This window comes from Mustela putorius, unplaced genomic scaffold (genome assembly GCF_011764305.1).
Source record: "Mustela putorius furo isolate JIRA1106 unplaced genomic scaffold, ASM1176430v1.1 tig00003869_pilon_pilon_pilon, whole genome shotgun sequence".
NCBI classification, from domain to species: Eukaryota; Metazoa; Chordata; class Mammalia; order Carnivora; family Mustelidae; genus Mustela; species Mustela putorius.
In genome coordinates, this window is record NW_025422021.1 from 28,029,544 (window position 1) to 28,048,452 (window position 18,909).

General features: G+C 40.7%; 1 protein-coding gene across 25 annotated transcripts in view; it reads left to right on the forward strand.

Moving 5' to 3' along the window:
- The window catches only part of NEB (nebulin), a 207,739-nt gene that overhangs the window by 156,017 nt on the left and 32,813 nt on the right, over positions 1-18,909 (forward strand). For 23 of the 25 annotated variants that reach the window (XM_004743838.3, XM_004743843.3, XM_004743846.3 and 20 more), the window contains 15 exons: positions 3,283-3,387; positions 4,048-4,152; positions 4,696-4,800; positions 7,158-7,262; positions 7,421-7,525; positions 8,371-8,475; positions 9,680-9,784; positions 11,117-11,221; positions 13,590-13,694; positions 14,040-14,147; positions 14,768-14,872; positions 16,437-16,541; positions 16,952-17,056; positions 17,911-18,015; positions 18,104-18,214. In XM_004743838.3, coding sequence (XP_004743895.2) covers positions 3,283-3,387; positions 4,048-4,152; positions 4,696-4,800; positions 7,158-7,262; positions 7,421-7,525; positions 8,371-8,475; positions 9,680-9,784; positions 11,117-11,221; positions 13,590-13,694; positions 14,040-14,147; positions 14,768-14,872; positions 16,437-16,541; positions 16,952-17,056; positions 17,911-18,015; positions 18,104-18,214 — 1,584 coding nt within the window. Of the gene's footprint in view, positions 1-3,282; positions 3,388-4,047; positions 4,153-4,695; positions 4,801-7,157; positions 7,263-7,420; positions 7,526-8,370; positions 8,476-9,679; positions 9,785-11,116; positions 11,222-11,846; positions 11,952-13,589; positions 13,695-14,039; positions 14,148-14,767; positions 14,873-16,436; positions 16,542-16,951; positions 17,057-17,910; positions 18,016-18,103; positions 18,215-18,909 lie in introns of all 25 variants that reach the window. The other 2 variants (XM_013051923.2, XM_004743839.3) reach the window with 2 other exon arrangements.

Below are 18,909 nucleotides of genomic sequence, written 5' to 3' on the forward strand. Positions count from 1 at the left end.
GTAGCTACTTAAGAACTCTTTCCCTATTGGTTACAGTCCTGTGGAACCCACAAGAGTAAGCCCTACCAGCCACTAGAGCTAGATGACATAGAGGTGTCTTCTGGCTGGAGTTGCAAAAATCAGACTCCCAGGCAAGGCTACGAGCTCCTTTCTGGGTGACCTTTGTTATAACAGTCTCATGGCACCAGGAACACAAGCTCTCCTGACCTTCACAGCTGAGTGACCAAGAGATGTCCTGTAGGGGGCAGCCACATATACCAGAATGAACAAAATCTTGCCATTTGCACAACTTGAATGGACCTCAAGGTCATTATGCAAAGTGAAATAAGTCAGAGAAAGATAAATATATGACCTTTCTTATATTTGGAATCTAATGTGTGTGTATATAAATGGTGTTAGCCATAGATGGGAAATAGTGGGTGGGAGAAATTTAGTTTATTTAGTTTAAATAAATTCTAAAAAATACTGATCGAAGTCACTTTTCTGGATTCAGAAGTTCTTTGGTAGAACCTGTAAATCTGTTTTAATGAGGACTTTTGGGTTTTTTTCAGATCAGGAAAGTTTGGAAAACACTGTTTTAGTAAAAAGTTTGATGGCAAAAGGAAGGTAGAGTTCTCAACTTTTGAATTGCTTTTGAGTTGTATAGATTCTTGACTTTTATACTTCATAGTACTAGCAATCGGGAATGTTGTCCCAGGAAACGTAAACTGGGAGGTCTGTGAGGGATGGGCTAGATGGGTGAGGGGTAGTAAAGAGGGCACTTGATGTGATGAGCACTGGGTCTTTTACATTAGTGATGAATCACTGACTTCTACTCCAGAAACCTATATATTGCACTCCATGTCAACTAACTATGACTTAAATTTTAAAAAATAAAGAAGCATTAACAATGCATACCTAAGTATGGGGGAAATATAATATGAAGAAAATCATTGAAGTGGTATGGGAGAGTTGGGTTTTAGTCCCAGATTTATTTCTACTTTGTTGTGTGACCTTGTATAATTCATATATTCAATACCCCAGTTTCCTGAGCTAGAAGATTAGAGTAGATGATTCAGGGTCCTTTTAACCATAAGATTCTACGAGTTTTTTGACTTGCTTTATTTGAAATTTAGTCCAAAAGAAATAGTAAGTTTTTATTTAATTTATCTCTTTTCTTTCAGAAGTAACAGAAAAAATAGCCCCAAGCAGATGAGCTATATTTCGTTTCAACTCATGCTTGTATATAATTTATATTTAAAGAAATAGATATGCACCTTCATATGTATATACATATTATTTATCTCCTATATTTTATCTGTTCAACAGGCATTTATATTGATAATTAGAGTTTATTTGCTACCCATTTGTACTTCCTAGTTTGCCTCACTGTATGAAACTCCGTCAACATTTATCAAAGGACTACTGTTTTTCAGATCTTTTATCCAAGTACAAGGTGAAAAAAGAATGATAGACCCGAGCCCCTGCATTCCATGGGCCCATATCTGTGAAGAGAAACAAACATCAATATGATGAATGATATCATATAGGAATAATCAAGACAGTGAGGACTCTGCTTTCCAGGCAGATAAGAGGAAGAAGAACATTCTAAGCAGAAAGAGCAGTATATGAAAATGGCCTTAATGAGTTCTTAGAATTGGAAACAGTTTCAAATAGCAGAAAGGGAGTGTGGAAGAATGTTGAGAAATGAGGTTAGAAACATAAGATAGAAGCCAGCTCATGAAGTCCAATATCTTCATATTGGACTTGATGAAAAATCACTGAGGAACTATTTCTGAGCATTAAGGCATGATTAGATCTGAACTTCAAGAACATTGCCTTCTCAGACTTGCGAAAGATAAATGAGCCATGCAGAGCGATCCAATGGAGGACCTAGGAAGGTTTTTTTGGTTTGTTTTTAAAGTGCTTTTTTTTTTTTTTAAGATTTTATTTATTTATTTGTCAGAGAGAGAAGAGCGAGAGTGAGCACAGGCAGACAGAGTGGCAGGCAGAGGCAGAGGGAGAGGGAGAAGCAGGCTCCCTGCCAAGCAAGGAGCCTGAAGTGGGACTCGATCCCAGGACACTGGGATCATGACCTGAGCTGAAGGCAGCTGCTTAAGCAACTGAGCCACTCAAGTGTCCCAGAAGGTTTTTTAGGAGCATCTTGAGACTGATACAAGAAGAAGAGAAGAAATGATTACAGGAGGCCGAGCTAGGGCTGTGTCTATGAGAAAGGAGAAGGTGGATTGGACTTAAAAGCCATCACAAAGTCAGGAGCCCAGAATTCATGACCATTTGTTATGGGAATGAGGGAGAAGTCTAGGATGACTCTTCAAGTTTCTGGCCTGCATGCCTGGGAGAGTGAGGAGTCATTTTGCAAAGTAGACAAAATAGGTAAAAAAGCAGATTTGGGCTGGAGATGAACATAATACAGAGAATTCTGCAATGAACATGGTAAGTTCAGAGCATTGTTGAAAATTTTGTTCTGACTTAGGAGAGTTGATGATTGAGTCATACGAACAGATGAGGTTACCCAAGGAGAAGTATAGGGTGAAAGAGGCTAACCCTGACTCCAACCAGTGGCAGCCTTTGGAGGACAGAACCATAGAAGTAAGCTGAGGAGTGCCTAGAAAGATAGGAGGCCATGTAGGGGAAGCGTGCAAGAATGGGAGGCAGAGAAGGGTGTTTTTCAGGAATGAAACTGCTGAGCAGTTTCAGTTGCTACAGAGAACAATTCTTGTATCTGGCAGTCGTAAAGTTTTTGGTAGTCTTTGAGAGTGACTTCATTGGCGTGGCTGGGTAGAAGCCAAACTGTTGCCTTGGGAAATTAACCAAAAGAGAGAGAGAAAAAAAAAAGAAATACGTCGTCTGCTTGGCTATGAAAGGTAGAAACTAAGTCATTGGTAGAGATTGGAAAAGGCTTAGTGAAGGAGAGGACTGGAATTTATTTGCAGATGAAAGGAGAAGGCTGGGGAAATGAGAAGGTTGAAGATGTCAAGAGGAAGGCGAGAGTAGTTGCTGGCACAGGCTCCTAGAACAGGGCAGGTGAGAGCAGGACCGAGAATGCAGTAAGAGGCTGGAATCTTGAGCCAGCTACTTCATGTCTCTTATTTTGATACAAGGGAAAAAGAAAAAGAGGGCTCAGAAGGTAAATAAATTATTGGTTTATTGAGCAGAAACTGAGCCTGTTGCAGTGGGACAGGCCTTGGTTTCTTTATAAAGTAAGCACTAAAGGCATCTCTCAGCAGAGAACATAATGTATTGATGAAGCAGAAATAATGGTAATGACTATTTTATGTACAGCTGGTGTACAGAGCTGCAGGCAAAAAGCAGAAGTCAATCTTCACCTCAGTTCCCGACACTCCTGATCTTTTAAGAGCCAAGCGAGGGCAGAAGCTTCAGAGTCAGGTGAGCTTCATAAACAGAGACTCCTAAACCCACAGCACTGACATCGCAGGGAGGGTTGTTGCCTGTGGCTACCCACTCCGGCTCAGTAACAGACTCTCACGCTTGGTTGTCCTTGATGCAGCCTCATGGCCCTTATCTTCTAGCAGTTTTCTTTGGGGCCATCAGAACTGTGGTTGTGTTGTACATAAACAAGCCATATCATGTCTATTTTTTAAGTTGTGTGTACAACTTTTCTCATTGGATAAATGGTCGGTGGACCAAACTGCTTGATTCGTTCTGTAGGACCTATCTATTATTCATGATAAAAGAAACCACATTTTATGCACTCAAACAAAAATGAGTGGGGTGGTGGGAGTGTGTTGAGGGCTTTGTCAGAATCCACTCATTCTTCCATAACACTCTTTACCACATGGTTTTAGATCAGGCAGTACTCAACAGTAAGGGTGTTAGGTAACTAATGTGTGTATCATGTTTCCAAATGTGGAACACAGAAAGAAGCAAATGAACAGAAATACAGGAAAAACCAGAATAAGTAGATTTGGCCCTCCCATTGAATAGTTAGAACTGAATGAAAATGACTGAATACTAAATAATAAATACTAAATAATAATAAATAATAATCTGTTTCTAACATCTGATCCCTATTCTTTGATCATTTAGTATCTGTATGTTGAACTTGCCACCAAAGAGAGACCCCATCATCATGCTGGAAACCAGACCAAAGCCTTGAAGCATGCTAAAGATGTAAAGGACCTGGTCAGTGAGGTAAGTTGAGAATTTGGCACCAAGGTGCACTGGGTTAAAGAAAAAAAATCTTGGGACACCTGGGTCGCTCAGTTGGTTAAGCAGCCAGCTCCTGATTTCAGCTCAGATCATGATCTCAGGGTCATGGGATTGGGTCCCGCATTGGGCTCTCTGCTCAGCAAGGAGCCTGCTTCCTCCTCTCTCTCTCTCTGCCTGCCTCTCTGCCTACTTGTGATCTCTCTCTGTCAAATAAATAAAATCTTTAAAAAAAAAAAAAAAAAGATTCTCTCCGTCCCTCTTCCCCTGCTCTTCCCTGCTCATGCTCTCTGTCTTTTAGAATAAATAAATCATTTAAAAAAAGTTTCCTTAAAACCTTCCCTTGCTGCCTCTGATCAGAGAGCTAATTTCTGTAATTATGCTCAGCAGCATCAAAACACAAAAGATAAAGCTGTTATCAGGCCCAATATATCATGGCCCTAGGTTGGATCTATGACATGACTGTGAATTGGGAGGGGTGAAAACACTTAAACTTAAGTTTGTCTCTTTTCTGCCTTTATTTCTTAGAAAAAGTACAAGATTCAATATGAAAAAATGAAGGACAAGTACACCCCTGTTCCAGACACGCCAATCCTCATCAGAGCCAAGAAAGCTTACTGGAATGCCAGTGATGTATGTGCCCTTTTCCTCTTTCTTCTCTTGTGATAGGGACAGCTGAGGTTGTGGTACCTAAGACACAGAAGATATTACAGTCCTCCATAGTTCAAAGACCTGGTCCACAACATGGATCACGAGAACAACAGCAGCACTTGAAGCAACAAAAGGCACAGAGTGGGTCAGGCACAGTAGCGAAGAATAATGCGGCGAGAGTCTAGGAGCCTATTGTTTTTCTTGTTGACCTTCTTAGCAAATAGTGACCCTTTCTTACAATTCTTTGGTGGCATTTGCTAGGGATACTTGACAAATAATTGTTACTTATCCATAAAGTCATGGTCTTGGAGTCAGCCAAACATGGTTCAAATCCTGCTGCTGTCACTTGCCCGCTATGTGATTCTGTATAATTTAATTTCTCTAAGACTCTGTTTTCTGATATGTGGAATGAGAATACAAATTGTGATAGAGAAGTTAGACAAAACAAGATATAATGTACACAACATTCCTGACATGGTACTGGGCTCTTGTTAACATGCAGAGAAAGGCTGTTCCCTTTCTTCTCTTGACCACCTCAGCCATGAGAATGACACATTTGTTAGAATTAGGAAGGACAGATTTTCATTCCCCACACCACATGAACAAGGACAAGACTGGCTTTCAATGGTAATGAGATGATCTGTTAATAAAGATATGAAATTAACTTAGGGTAGATAACCAGTTCTTATCAGTTTCATTTCTCAGAGCCCACCTGCAGGTGCGTTGCACCCATTACCAGAACCAGAATCCCTGGAGGACTGGGCATATGGGGGCTTAAACTCAGCCCAAAGTTCAAGCAACCCCACAACTCCTCAACTTAAGAATATTGCTCTAGGATTTCAGGGCATTTTAAAGTCATTACAGTGATCTCTAAACAGAAATATGAAAGGACACAGCAAAACTGAAACAGTGTCTCAGTTCCATAATACTGTCAGCAGTTTTCATTTGGAGCAGACAGGAGTCTGCTACCTGAATGAGCACTTTGTCCCCCGAAGCTATGAGATATCGTAAGTCCCTCCCCTGGTGTACAGTGGCGTGAGATCCAACAGCCTGATATAAACGGGCTGAGCACATAGTGCCGGCATCTCCTGACACATCCAAGGTTGTTAGCACGCTCCTCACTAAATGTAAAATGCCCATGGGTGCTGCTCAGGGCTACAGCATACCAACATACTAGGGCACTGGTTCTACAGTCTCGGGGTCCAGGGACAGATGGTTTGGCTTAAAATATAAACTGAGAAACCTGTAAACGACTCTCAATCTATCCCCTAGGATATTTGAGTCGTCTTGTGACATCCCCATCTTTATCACTTCAAGGTTACTGTTGAATATTAATTTGAACCAAGCCTACTCTGTTACCACCCTCTCTGGGAGTGGTCACCCAATAAAGTTGGCACCTAGGGCTCAGGACATCCCAGTGGACAGCCCACCCCTAGGCCTTTCTCAGACCAGTGCTGATAACTCTAACCCTTAAAATAGTTGGATGTAACAAGGGTATATCTGGCGTTGACCTTAAAATAGCTGGATGTAACAAGGGTATATCTGGCGTTGAGTTTGGCTTTTCTACACTGGCAATTCCCCCCAAGTAGAGCTAAGCAATTTTATGAGATTATTCATGTGAAAATGTAAATTAAAATGTCAGACAAAAGACACCTTTAATTATGTATTTGTTCAGCTACTCCAAAAGACTTGAGGTTGAAAACAGACTGCTCAGAGAAGAACTCATCTTGTGGGAACAGGGTGAATCTTCTATGATAGTCTTAGGTTAAGGTCAGAGATGTTATCTCTTGAACTACCACAGAGATCAAGATTATAAAACAAAGTTTCAGGACTACCTCCTGGAGATGGCATTTTGATACTAGGAGCTGGAAACTAAATCTTTCTCTTCTTTCCATGTTCATTAATAAGTCTTGGGCTCAACAAAGTTGTTTCCTTTTTTCTCCTCTCAATTAGTTTTTTTGTATGTTTGTTTGCTTGCTTTAGATTTAAATAAACTTCTTATTTTAAGTAGTCTTAGATTTACAGAACAGTTGCAATGGTAGGACAGACTTCCCGTATACCCTATACCCTTTTCCCCCTATTGTTAATACACTACCATGGGACATTTGTCCCAATGAGTGAATATATACTGATGCATCATTATTAGTTAAACTCTATTCAGATTTTACTGGTTTTCTCCTAATGTCCTTCTCTTCCAGGATATGAAAATGAGCTTTTTAATCTCTCTAAATTTATTCATGGGAAAACCTAAGAGAAAACTCAAGAGAGTTCAAGCTTAAAAGAACTCAATTATTTAGCATGGTGGTTTTTCACAATCTGTGTGCTTTTTCTCTTTCCAGCTACGCTACAAAGAAACATTTGAAAAGACCAAAGGAAAATACCACACTGTGAAGGATGCTCTGGACATTGTTTATCATCGTAAAGTCACAGATGACATTAGTAAAGTATGTCCCTGCATATTTCTACTTTGTTGGGCTTAATAACCTACTATCTTTTTTTTTTTAAAGTATTTTCCCTTTCTTAAAACTCTCTAGAGAAATGTAGACTTTTTTATATGAAAGCTGGGTAAGACTTTATAGCTGTCTTTGTGTTTTTACCACAGGTAAAATACAAGGAGAACTACATGAGTCAGTTGGGAATCTGGTTGTCCATTCCTGATCGCCCAGATCATTTCCACCACCGGGCAGTCACTGATGCAGTCAGTGATGTGAGTCTCAAAACTTCCTGTTTTTACATAGGAATTCATACTCCCATGTGACTTACAAAATCAAACACTGCATAGAAACTGATGAAACACTTGGCCAGATTTCAGATCTTCTGTATGGATATTTAAATCTTAAAACTCACTGCTACATAAAACTGAGCTTTAACTTGTGAGAGAGAAAAATATATTCAAATTTATAAACTTAGAGGCACCTGGGTGGCTCAGTGGGTTAAGCCTCTGCCTTCGGCTCAGGTCATGATCTCAGGGTCCTGGAATTGAGCCCCGCATCGGGCTGTCTGCTCAGCGGGGAGCCTGCTTCCCCCTCTCTCTCTGCCTGCCTCTCTGCCTACTTGTGATCTCTCTCTCTGTCAAATAAATAAATAAAATATTTAAAAAAATAATTTATAAACTTAATTTTTCTTCTAAATGGATGATATCCTATTACAGGACTGAAAGTGATCTACTTTGTCTAGCAAATAGGTTAGTTTTGATCATTTGGAGAGACCACTTCATGAAAAAATGAAGACACATAACAATGCTCATTTTAGAATTTTCAGCTCTCTGTGTGAAAATATAGCTAATATACTTTCTAAGAAAACATGCCTGTCAAATTTGAATTGGTTTAATTAGTATTAAAAATTAAAATTTCCATATATGACACAACAATATACCATAAAATGAGCAGAAATCAGTATTACTAAAAACTTCTCTTAAGTAATTGTTTCAATACTTTAGTATTCCTTATGCTTCAGCAGTCAGAGCTTCTATTTGTTCTACTCGGATTGATCCTAGCCTACTACTGTTCGGAGATAAGTTCTTAAAATTCTTTGATGATGTTCTTCTCCCAGGTAAAATATAAAGAAGATTTGACCTGGCTTAAGGGCATTGGTTGCTATGCCTATGACACCCCTGACTTCACCCTAGCTGAAAAGAACAAGACTCTCTACAGCAAGGTATGTCTACTCAAGGATAAGACACCTGCATTGGGGCACCTGGGTGGCTCAGTGGGTTAAAGCCTCTGCCTTTGGCTCAGGTCATGATCCCAGGGTTCTAGAATCGAGCCCCACATCGGGCTCTCTGCTCAGCGGGGAGCCTGCTTCCCTTCCTCTCTCTCTGCCTGCCTCTCTGCCTACTTGTGATCTCTGTCTGCCAAATAAATAAATAAAATCTTAAAAAAAAAAATTACCTGCATATTCCGGTGCCCACAGAGAGAATCAGGCTGAAGCAGTAGTTTTCCGTATGTCTCTCTCTATCCTAGCTTCTAGACCCTGTAGTTGCAGTACGTACTGAATTGTTCACTCTGCTTAGGAAGTTTCTTAGTACTGACCTCTCTGACTATAGTCATTATTTATTTATATCATTTATTTGAATTTAATGAAAAGCCATCTTAGTATAACTTCTCATGGCTCTTCCAGAATTTCCTTCCTATTACAGTGTCTCTGGATGACTTACTTTGTTAGCGTTACTATGCTAACAAATACAAAGTGGGATGATTTTAATTCACAAACTTGATGTGTGACTTGAGGCAAATAACTTTGTTTTTATGGCCTTTTTTTCCCATTTCCTATTTACAAAATAAAGCACTTAGGTTAGCTTCCTTTGAGTTCTAAAATAGAAGTCAACAATTTTTTTTTAAGTGCCAGATAGTAAATATTTTAAACTTTGTGGACAACATTCATTCTGTCACATAGTATTGGTTACAGTCCTTTAAAATTGTTAAAAAACATTCATAGTTCATAGGGTCATTTAAAAAAAGATGGTAGTTTAGATGTTAGCTCACCTCTGGTTTAAAATTTTATGATTATCTAATTAATTACTGGAAAATTATTTCAAACTAATGGAATAAAAGTGCTTTCGAGTTCACATAGAATACAATAATAACCCTTATATAGAAACAATGAAGGAACTTATTTATGTTTTTGCCTAATGTGGCAGATAGATTCAGTTGACATCTGTTCAATAAAGGATGTGTTGTGAGGCTAGTTTTTAGGTATCCATCTGGGTATACGTTTCATTGCCTTAGGAGGCAAAGTGTTCAGTAATTACTTGTTAGCCTCCATGAGTAAATCATCTCAGTTGTATGATAGGATAAATGATATGTCTCATTCTTAAGGTAATCACAGCCTGCTATAAGTAACCATGTTCTTTTTTCTTTAGTATAAGTATAAAGAGGTATTTGAAAGGACGAAGTCAGATTTCAAGTATGTTGCAGATTGTCCAATCAATAAGCATTTCAAGTATGCAACTCAGTTGATGAATGAGGTACGTATGACTTGATCCATTTAAGCCTATTCAGTTCCATTAAGAAGTCTATAGAGTTATTTGATTAAAACCCAATACATAAAATAACAGGAAGGTCAATTTAAATGTTGATTCAAGATAAAGATTTGGAAAGACTCTTATAATGTCATCATCTGATGGGCTCTACCAAAAACAGAGTGAAGAGACTGTCCAGTGAATAAGTGAAAGGGACTGTCCAGAGTGGTGTGAGGGCCCCACCGCCATCATTGCCTCTGTTTGCACTAGCATAGGGCAGCACAGCTTTTGGGGGGACAAGAGGGAGATCAAGGATTTTGTTGACTATCAGCCAAACCCCTTAAACATTATATTGTCTAGAGTTGGGAGACTCCGAGGCTCAAGGTTAATCTGGCATTCCTTACCAGGGCACAGAAATGGCAGTGGTTGGAAGATCCCCCCCTTAAGGGGATAGTTGTGATTTTTGCAGTTAGATATATTGCCACTGTTACTCATACATTAGTGCAGAGAAGTATCCATTTGCACCCAAAATATTCCTTTATAGTCTACCCAGTCTTTCCTGGAACTCCTGTTGCCATAATTTAAATTCAGCTTAAAATGGCAGAAATGAGCAAACTACAAATTAACTTACGTTTGGATGGTTTTATATTTAATTTACTATCTTTGGATTTTCTGTGGATTTATGGAAATCAAAAAACAGTGTTAGAAAATTAGTAAAATGTATCTAAAAATGAAAATGTGGCCAGAGGTATATTTATTTCAATATGTGAATTTTTTGTTGTTTTTGTTATTTTTAACAACAATGATTTAGTTCATTTTCAGTAGATGTCCATACGGGATCACTGAAGAATTACTGTCAGAAGCTTCCTAGGAATACAGTCTTGATAAATTTTGTTACTGTTTTCTAATTTGCGAATGATTTCCGGGATCTCTTCTATAATCAAATTTACTACCATAAGACAATTGGTAGAATTTGCCCACGAATATACTTTTTGATTCCCACAACCTTAGATAGTAAACCTATAGCTCATTAGTACCTTATTTAAGATGCCATAAAGCCTAACATTGCTTATGGCCCCATATTTAAAGATGGAAGATGTTTAAGCACAAGGTTGTCCAGTTTTGGTGTCATCAAATCAGATCTATCCCAAGTCCTAGCCTTCTCCAGGTGATCTTCAATCGACTCTCTTTACCTCCATATTATTACTATTCTGGATGCTTTGGAAGCCCATCTTTAGAAATGACCTATTTCTGGCTCTCTGGAGTGTTTATCTTGGGACATTGCTGTGTAGCCTTGAAGTTGTACTCTTGCCATAATTTGATATGATGTTTGAGCAGAAAAAATACAGAGCTGATTATGAGCAGCGGAAAGATAAATACCACCTGGTAGTTGATGAGCCTAGACATCTGCTGGCTAAGATCGCAGGCGACCAGATCAGTCAGGTACTGTGATGCGGCTGGCTGGACAGCCCAGGCAGGACTGTGCTCCAGATTTCTCACGAGATGTCGTGCCGTCTGCTGCAAGGATGTCATAGGTTCTGCCTATGATATTGGGATGTTCCGTTTCAAATTATCTGTCTAGCCACCCAAAGAGCCCATGAGCTCTTTGAGTGTGCCAGTCCATACTCTGTGTCCTCACATGTGCTGTGGTGAAGATAAACAGAAAAGTCGGTCCTCTCACCCTTTATTCTCCTGGAGGATCTACTTGTAAACTGCAAATTGAGTTGTAGACGTGAAAACAAAGACACAAATTAATGGAAGGAAAGAGGACAGAACTCCTTAAACTGTATTTTTCTACTCCAGTGACGTCTTCTGTCCTGTAAGGCGGTGTTGGTGGGACTAGCTCTATTATTTCCCTTTTGGGAGGATGACGGATTCTCCACTGCAAGTATCGCAGTCATTCTGCTTGGTACTGCCCTGTTGTTAGTGTCTTCACCCACATGTATATTTGAGTACATGAAGTGTGTGTGCCTACATCTCTTCACTCAGAAGTGATTGGGATATAGAGCCCTGTTCTCTCCTGTCTTCATAAGTCTCTTCTGTGCTTCACTGCTCTTTGCATGAACAGAGAAAATATAAATCTAGTGCCAAGATGCTTCTGAAACAAGGATGTAATGAAATTCTACGTCCAGATATGTTGACTGCCCTCTACAACACACACATGTGGAGCCAGGTAATGTCTGATATGATGCGAAGAAGAGACTGAGAAGCCTTGGGGGCGTTGACATTACGCTTTCCTTGATTCCCTTCCCCGCTCCCTGCCCAGACTGGTTTCCTGCTGCATAAGTATTCATTCCTTACACATGACCTCTGCCTGTGGCCACATGTGACTGCGTGGCAGCCACATCCGTATATCATCTAGTGCCTCCCAGTAAGAGTAACTGAGGCTGCTTTAGACTCTATTTCCAAACTGGTATAACACTGATTTCAATTTTTTAAATATTTTCCCCAAAGAAATGGAGATATAAGTAGATTCAGTGGCATCTAAAATATCTGAATAATGTATTCATTTAATATCCGTTGTTCAGTGATCACTGCAAGTGTACCATTTGGGAACGAGGAGGGTCGTGGTGCAGCTCCTTGAGTACTGTACATATTTATGGCCCCTCTTGAGCTTGATGCTAATTCTCTAGGTTATTTCCAGCATATCTGTCTTCATACACACTTGTTGGCAGTGTTGCTGGTAACATTGTCTTCCTGCAAGGTCAGTTGAAGCTCTTGCCACCACTTTTGCATCACAGAGGAAGGTACATTTGAAGCAGAAAAACAAACAAACAAACAAACAAAAAACAGATAATTGCTTAACTTCCAGATATTGATAAAATGCCATTGTTCCCACATGAAAAAAAAAAAAGAGCTTTTAATCAGTCTTTTGTATTAGAAACTAATTTTATCACTTTAGTTTGACACCAGGTCAACATGTGAAATGAGGGAGATGAGGTCTCCATAAGAACATCTTGTTTGCCTGAACTTGTTCTTTTGTTCTGATGTGATCATCAGATAGTCATGCATGACATTTTGTTGCGCTTTCTGTATCTGTACTGCTTTAAATGGCTTGTGTGCATGGGAAACACTCATGACTTGGAAATTACAAAAAGTGAATGTCTTTTTAAAAATCATAAATACTTTAAACCATATATACTCATTTTTTAATTTTATATCTGTTTCATCTTTGACATGGATATATACCTTAAGACATCATACATATTCGATGCAGCATATTTTAAGTGGATCATTATCTGTCAGAGTCCAGAGAGCAAGGATCCAATCCTGGCTCCAGGATTTATTCTAGATGTGTCCCTTAGTTCATATTTTTTAACCTCACTGGGCCTGGGTTTCTAATGTATAAAAATATGGAAAATGTCACTTATTATTATGATTTATTTCCCTACTCCATTACACTATTGCTATCAAATACAGTTTTACATTAAACATTTCTGTTAAGGGCGCCTGGGTGGCTCAGTGGGTTAAGCTGCTGCCTTTAGCTCAGGTCATGATCTCAGGGTCCTGGGATTGAGTCCCGCATCAGGCTCTCTGCTCAGCAGGGAGCCTGCTTCCCTCTCTCTCTCTCTCTCTACCTGCCTCTCCATCTACTTGTGATTTCTCTCTGTCAAATAAATAAATAAAACCTTTAAAACAAAACAAAACAAAACAAAAAAAACCACATTTCTGTTAAGATTAAAAGAGAAAGTATGACCCCGTGGCTTATCTAATAATCCTATTTGCTGTGGGACTCTTTTGAGGAAAATTACCCTCGTTAAAGCCCTCTATTTTGCTTCAAGTTAACTTGTTCTTCTCTTCTGCAATTTAGATCAAGTACAGAAAAGATTATGAAAAATCAAAGGACAAGTTTACCTCAATCGTGGATACTCCAGAACACCTGCGTACCACAAAAGTCAACAAACAAATTAGTGATGTAAGTGCAAGAAATGCAGGATGGATTCTCAGACTCGGGGAGCATTTGCAAATGTGGAGGGACATTTTTGATTGTCACGATGTCTGGAAGATTCTACTGCTGTTTAGTGGGAGGGAGGCAGGGATGTTAAATGTCCTGCTCTGCTCAGAACTCTTCTTTTACAATAAAGAGTTATTCTTACTAAATTGGCAAACACGTCAATTTAGAGGCAGTGGAGCTTTAGCAGAAAGCATGAAAGTGCATGAAAAAGCACACAAAACACTTTGCATGCATATTTTTATGCTACATTATATTGTAAACTGAGATGCACAATATTGTCTCCTTCTGCTTTTACTTCTCCTTCAGATACTTTATAAGTTGGAATACAACAAGGCCAAGCCAAGAGGCTACACGACAATCCACGACACACCCATGTTGCTGCACGTCCGAAAGGTCAAAGATGAAGTTAGTGATGTAAGTACGAGAATGTTCGCAGCCCCTCTCATCTTGGGCTCTTTCTAACGTGACATAATGAACCCTGGTCCAGTTATTTATTCCTGCGCAGGAGTCAGCCAGTGGCTTGAAACCAAAATCATCTCTTTTTTTGCTGGTGATTCTGTGAACTGACTGGGCACAGCTGAGCAGATCCTCTCTGCCATGTGCCATGAAAAATGTTAAATACATCCAGTGCACTGTTTATGAAGGCAGGAATTATAAAGTATTTTTAAAATATTTTTTCACTTTTTTATGTTAAAATAAGTTTTGGTACTTCAAACATGAACATCACTTGTTCATAAACCTCTATTTGATCCTTTCTCTGGAGCAGCCCATTCCCTCTCACTGTAGAAAAATGAAGCATTTCTGTATCTGTTCCTCCAACCTTTCTGCTTATAACAATAACCAGAGATATTGATGAAAAATACGGACTTCAAGACCTTTTGAGGAAAGTGCATGGTAGCATTTTTTCTTCACAACAGACTTAGTCTGCCTTATGAAACATTGTGTATTATAGTGATGGTTTTAATTTCTTGCCTTTTTGATGCTTGGTGGGCCACTGTAAAAATTAACCTTGACTCACTGTGTTTTCTCCCCAGCTGAAATACAAAGAAGTTTACCAAAGAAATAAGTCCAACTGCACCATTGTGCCAGACTCTGTTCATATCAAAGCAGCCAAGGATGCCTACAAAGTCAACACCAACGTAAGTTCCAGAAACTTTCCCAAGGCTAATGGGGGATTTCGCTTCTGCAGGACACATGACCTCCTTTTACATCTCCTCAGGTGATTGAGCTCTAATGAGTCTGGATCAAGAGTTAGCCCCAGCAGCATGACTACTGGTGCTGGAATCTAAATGCTGCTTTTGCTTCTCGCAGAGGAGAGTGGGGAAGAGCCAGGGTGGCCAAACCTGTGCCACAGTGTTACACCTACTCAGCCTCTCTGCCAGGTGGCTGAGAAATAGGAGATTTAATTCTGGAATGAAGGCTGCATGTTGGAAACTGTCTCGTCATCTTTCATTCCCTCTACCCTCTATATCTTCGTCTTTTCCTGCTTTAGAACCCGATTCTTCTGGAAAACACACACAAACATGCATATGCCCATGCAAAGAAGCACATTTTAGTCACTTGAGGCTGCCAGAAGTTAGCCTGTGTCTTTCTCCTGCTCACCTTAAAGCCTCAACCACAGCGATATTTTTGTGCATTTTGATAAGTATTAACTTTCAAAAAATATATGAATTTCTTACATAATGAAACCATTGTAACCCAGTGAATGCCCCTAGTGTCAGAGAGAACATATATTAATCAGGGTCCGCAAATACCTTAGGGGTGGGCAGGTCTCTTGCAGGTGTCCCAAGGATGGATTGAGGGCTGGGTCGGTAGCAGGATGGGTGTGTGAAAAAGCAAACACATTATAATGTATGATGTAGAGTCAAGGTAGTGGGTATACAGGTATTCTTTAGGATTCTTGCAGCTCTGTTGTAGGTTTGAAAAATATGACAATAACTGGAGAAAACTCAGGGCATCATAAAGCAGACCTCATGAAAAGTTCCTCAAGAGCATGCAGAGTTGATATGCAAAATACATCTTCACAGAACAATGAAGAGTGAGGAAAGAAATGTGCCTGCTGTTGAGGGCTCTTCCCAGGACACAGATTAAGCACCATGTGCTCCTGTGCCTCAGATTTGGCCCCAGGCAGCCACATGGCCAGCTCAGGGAAGGTCTAGCAAGTGTGGGAGCCTCTCTAGAGCCAGTCTCTGGTGGTTTGAGTCCCAGCTCTGTCATTCATGAGCTGCCTCCCCTTGGGCAGTTTAACCCGCTGGTTGGTTCCTCAGCTGTCAATTTCGTGCAGCCATTGCAACCATTAAATGAGGTAGTAGTTAGGAAGCACTGAGAAAAGTGCCTGGCATGAAATGAATACTCTAAATTTAATCATTTAAAAAAGATCAAGCCTGAGTTTAGCTAGATGTTGAAAGTCCTTGACTCTGAAGATGAGCTACATTGACAGTGAAAGGAATTGTAGAATTATTTTACCTGGAGGCCTTTAAAATTTTTAGCCCCTATTTTGAGACAAAATAGTCCCACAAGACGACCTCTTCGGTGGCTGACTAGTGGCATAAATTGTCCGGAAATATTAACTGGGGCTCTCGCTTGCATAAAGAACAATGATATTTTGTATGTTGAGATGCACAATGTGTCCCCCCAGGCCACGCGCAGTTATGAATTCAGCCCATGGAATGAAATGACCTATTTTTGTCTTGTTACAAACAGCTGGACTACAAGAAGCAGTATGAAGCCAACAAAGCCTACTGGAGGTGGACCCCTGACCGACCAGACTTCATCCAGGCAGCCAAGTCGTCCCTACAACAGAGCGATGTGAGAAGGGACGGACGGTCGGGCTCTCTGACACACCTGAGACAGAAGCATGAATAATCACTCATAATAACCGCTGCTGCGGGTGTCAGCCTAGCACACTTGACATCCCAGAAGGATGGGGGGTGATGTGAGAAGGGGAAGCAAGTGCAGGAAGCAGACCTATGGTCTCCCACAGCTGGGCACAGGCACTAGGGTGTAGAGTCCTGAGTGAGGCTGGGGAGGAACTGGGGGAGAGCGTGTGGGAAGGACTTGGTCCTGGCCACAGGGCTGGAGAGGGGGAGCCCAGCATGCAGTGGGGGCCTGGAAGCCTCTGCCCCCTTTTTGGTAGCCAGTCTTCCTAGCACCCTTAAAAGGAGAATTACAGATTACAGTAAATGCCAGCTTCTTCCTTTGCCTTTCTTCTGTTTCAGGTTGAGTATAAGCTGGACCGAGAGTTCCTCAAAGGTTGCAAGCTTTCTGTCACTGATGATAAAGACATGGTGCTGGCCCTGAGGAATTCTTTAATAGAAAGTGATGTAAGTATCCAGTGCCTCCCATGACACCTAATCCACTTCAGTGGCACAGTCCCCAGCGACACCAGGGAAGGACAGAGGAGGCTGCTGGTGTAGGAGCTCAGGCGCAGGTCCTGAAATACAAACCTAACCCGGTGAGCGTGCCAGTGACATGGCAGAGCAGGGTGACAGGCAGGGGAAGCTTGAAAATCCAGGTGACCATTCTCATGTATACTGCACTGCGAGATCATTCACACATCGAGAATTGGGAGCTGACGTCCTGGCTGGATTCTATGAGGAAGCATATGTTTTTGAGTGATCATATTCTTTCTTCGTTTCTTCATCTGTAAAGGAGAAGTAGTAATTCCTCCCAGGATTTGGGAGCAGGTCAAATGACATATTCAAAAGTCCTTTGAGGGCGCCTGGTGGCTCAGTGGGTTAGGCCGCTGCCTTTGGCTCAGGTCATGATCTCAGGGTCCTGGGATCGAGTCCCGCATCAGGCTCTCTGCTCAGCAGGGAGCCTGCTTCCCTTCCTCTCTCTCTGCCTGCCACTCTGCCTACTTGTGATCTCTGTCAAATAAATAAATAAAAATAAAAATAAATCTTTAAAAAAAAAAAAAGGTCTTTTGAACTAAGGCTAGGGGTATAAAGATTCATCATGAGATCCATTTTGATCATCATTAAAGCCTCAACTTGGAAGAAAGAAAGTGTTTTTGTATAGTTCCCAAGATTTCCAAACATCAGATCTTTTATTGAGTTTAGTGTCCTTACTGTGTCAGTGATTCTGTTTCCCAGCTCTATCTAGTGACTCAGGGACTGAGTAAATATATACCAGATACCCAGAGGAGCTAAATCTATATTTTTTTTCACCCCTGCAGCTGAAATACAAAGAGAAACATGTCAAGGAAAGAGGAACCTGCCATGTTGTGCCTGACACTCCTCAGATCCTCCTGGCAAAGACTGTCAGCAATCTGGTGTCTGAGGTAACCTTCCAGCAACATATGCTCTGCTTCCCTCTTGGGCTAATGCCCCAGGCGCACACTCTAACAGGCTCTCTGTGGATTCTCTCAGAACAAGTACAAGGACTATGTCAAGAAGCACCTGGCCCAGGGATCGTACACAACACTGCCAGAGACCAGGGACACCATCCATGTCAAGGAAGTGACCAAGAATGTCAGTGACGTAAGTGACCAGCCCCAGGACTCTTGGCAGCAGCAACACCACTTTACCTTAGAATCCAGGGAAATCTGGGACAAGCTGCCTCTTTGCTTCTAAGTGCTTTTCTGTACATCGCTTCACTCTTACTGTCATCAGTGCCTATGTGTGAATTTTCAATTCTGCTTTAAAGGAGGACTCTGTATTTGTTAGGTTTCCTATTATGGCAACTATGACAAATGGACATTTTGCCACAGGACTTGTTATCTGCAATATAAGATGTTAGTAACCTGGCGTTAATAAAAGGAGGAAGCGTTGCTGATTGAGAATGGCCGCTCCTATCATTAAAACTGCTGAACAGTTTTAGAGAAGTAAAATCAGTACTTTGTAATTAAGTAATCCCTGCCCACTTTGTCCTTATCAATAATGCTTTCATAATCTTGCTATTCTATTTTTATGAGCCCTGTATGGTTTCATATGTTTTCTAAAGCTAGAAATGGGAAATGAAAGAGTTTAATTTGCTTGTAGTCAGTTCTCCCAAGATTGCCTTGTGTTTCAAGTGTTGGACTCCAGGACAGACAGGACAAGGAAGAGCTAGCATATGGGTCAGAGATCCAGGTTCCAGACTGACGCCGGGATGGGGAGCCATGGATTTTCATGGAGATCTCACAGTTCTTCAAGTAAATCAGTTCTTTTCTCAGATTCCTGTGCTCACATAAGTG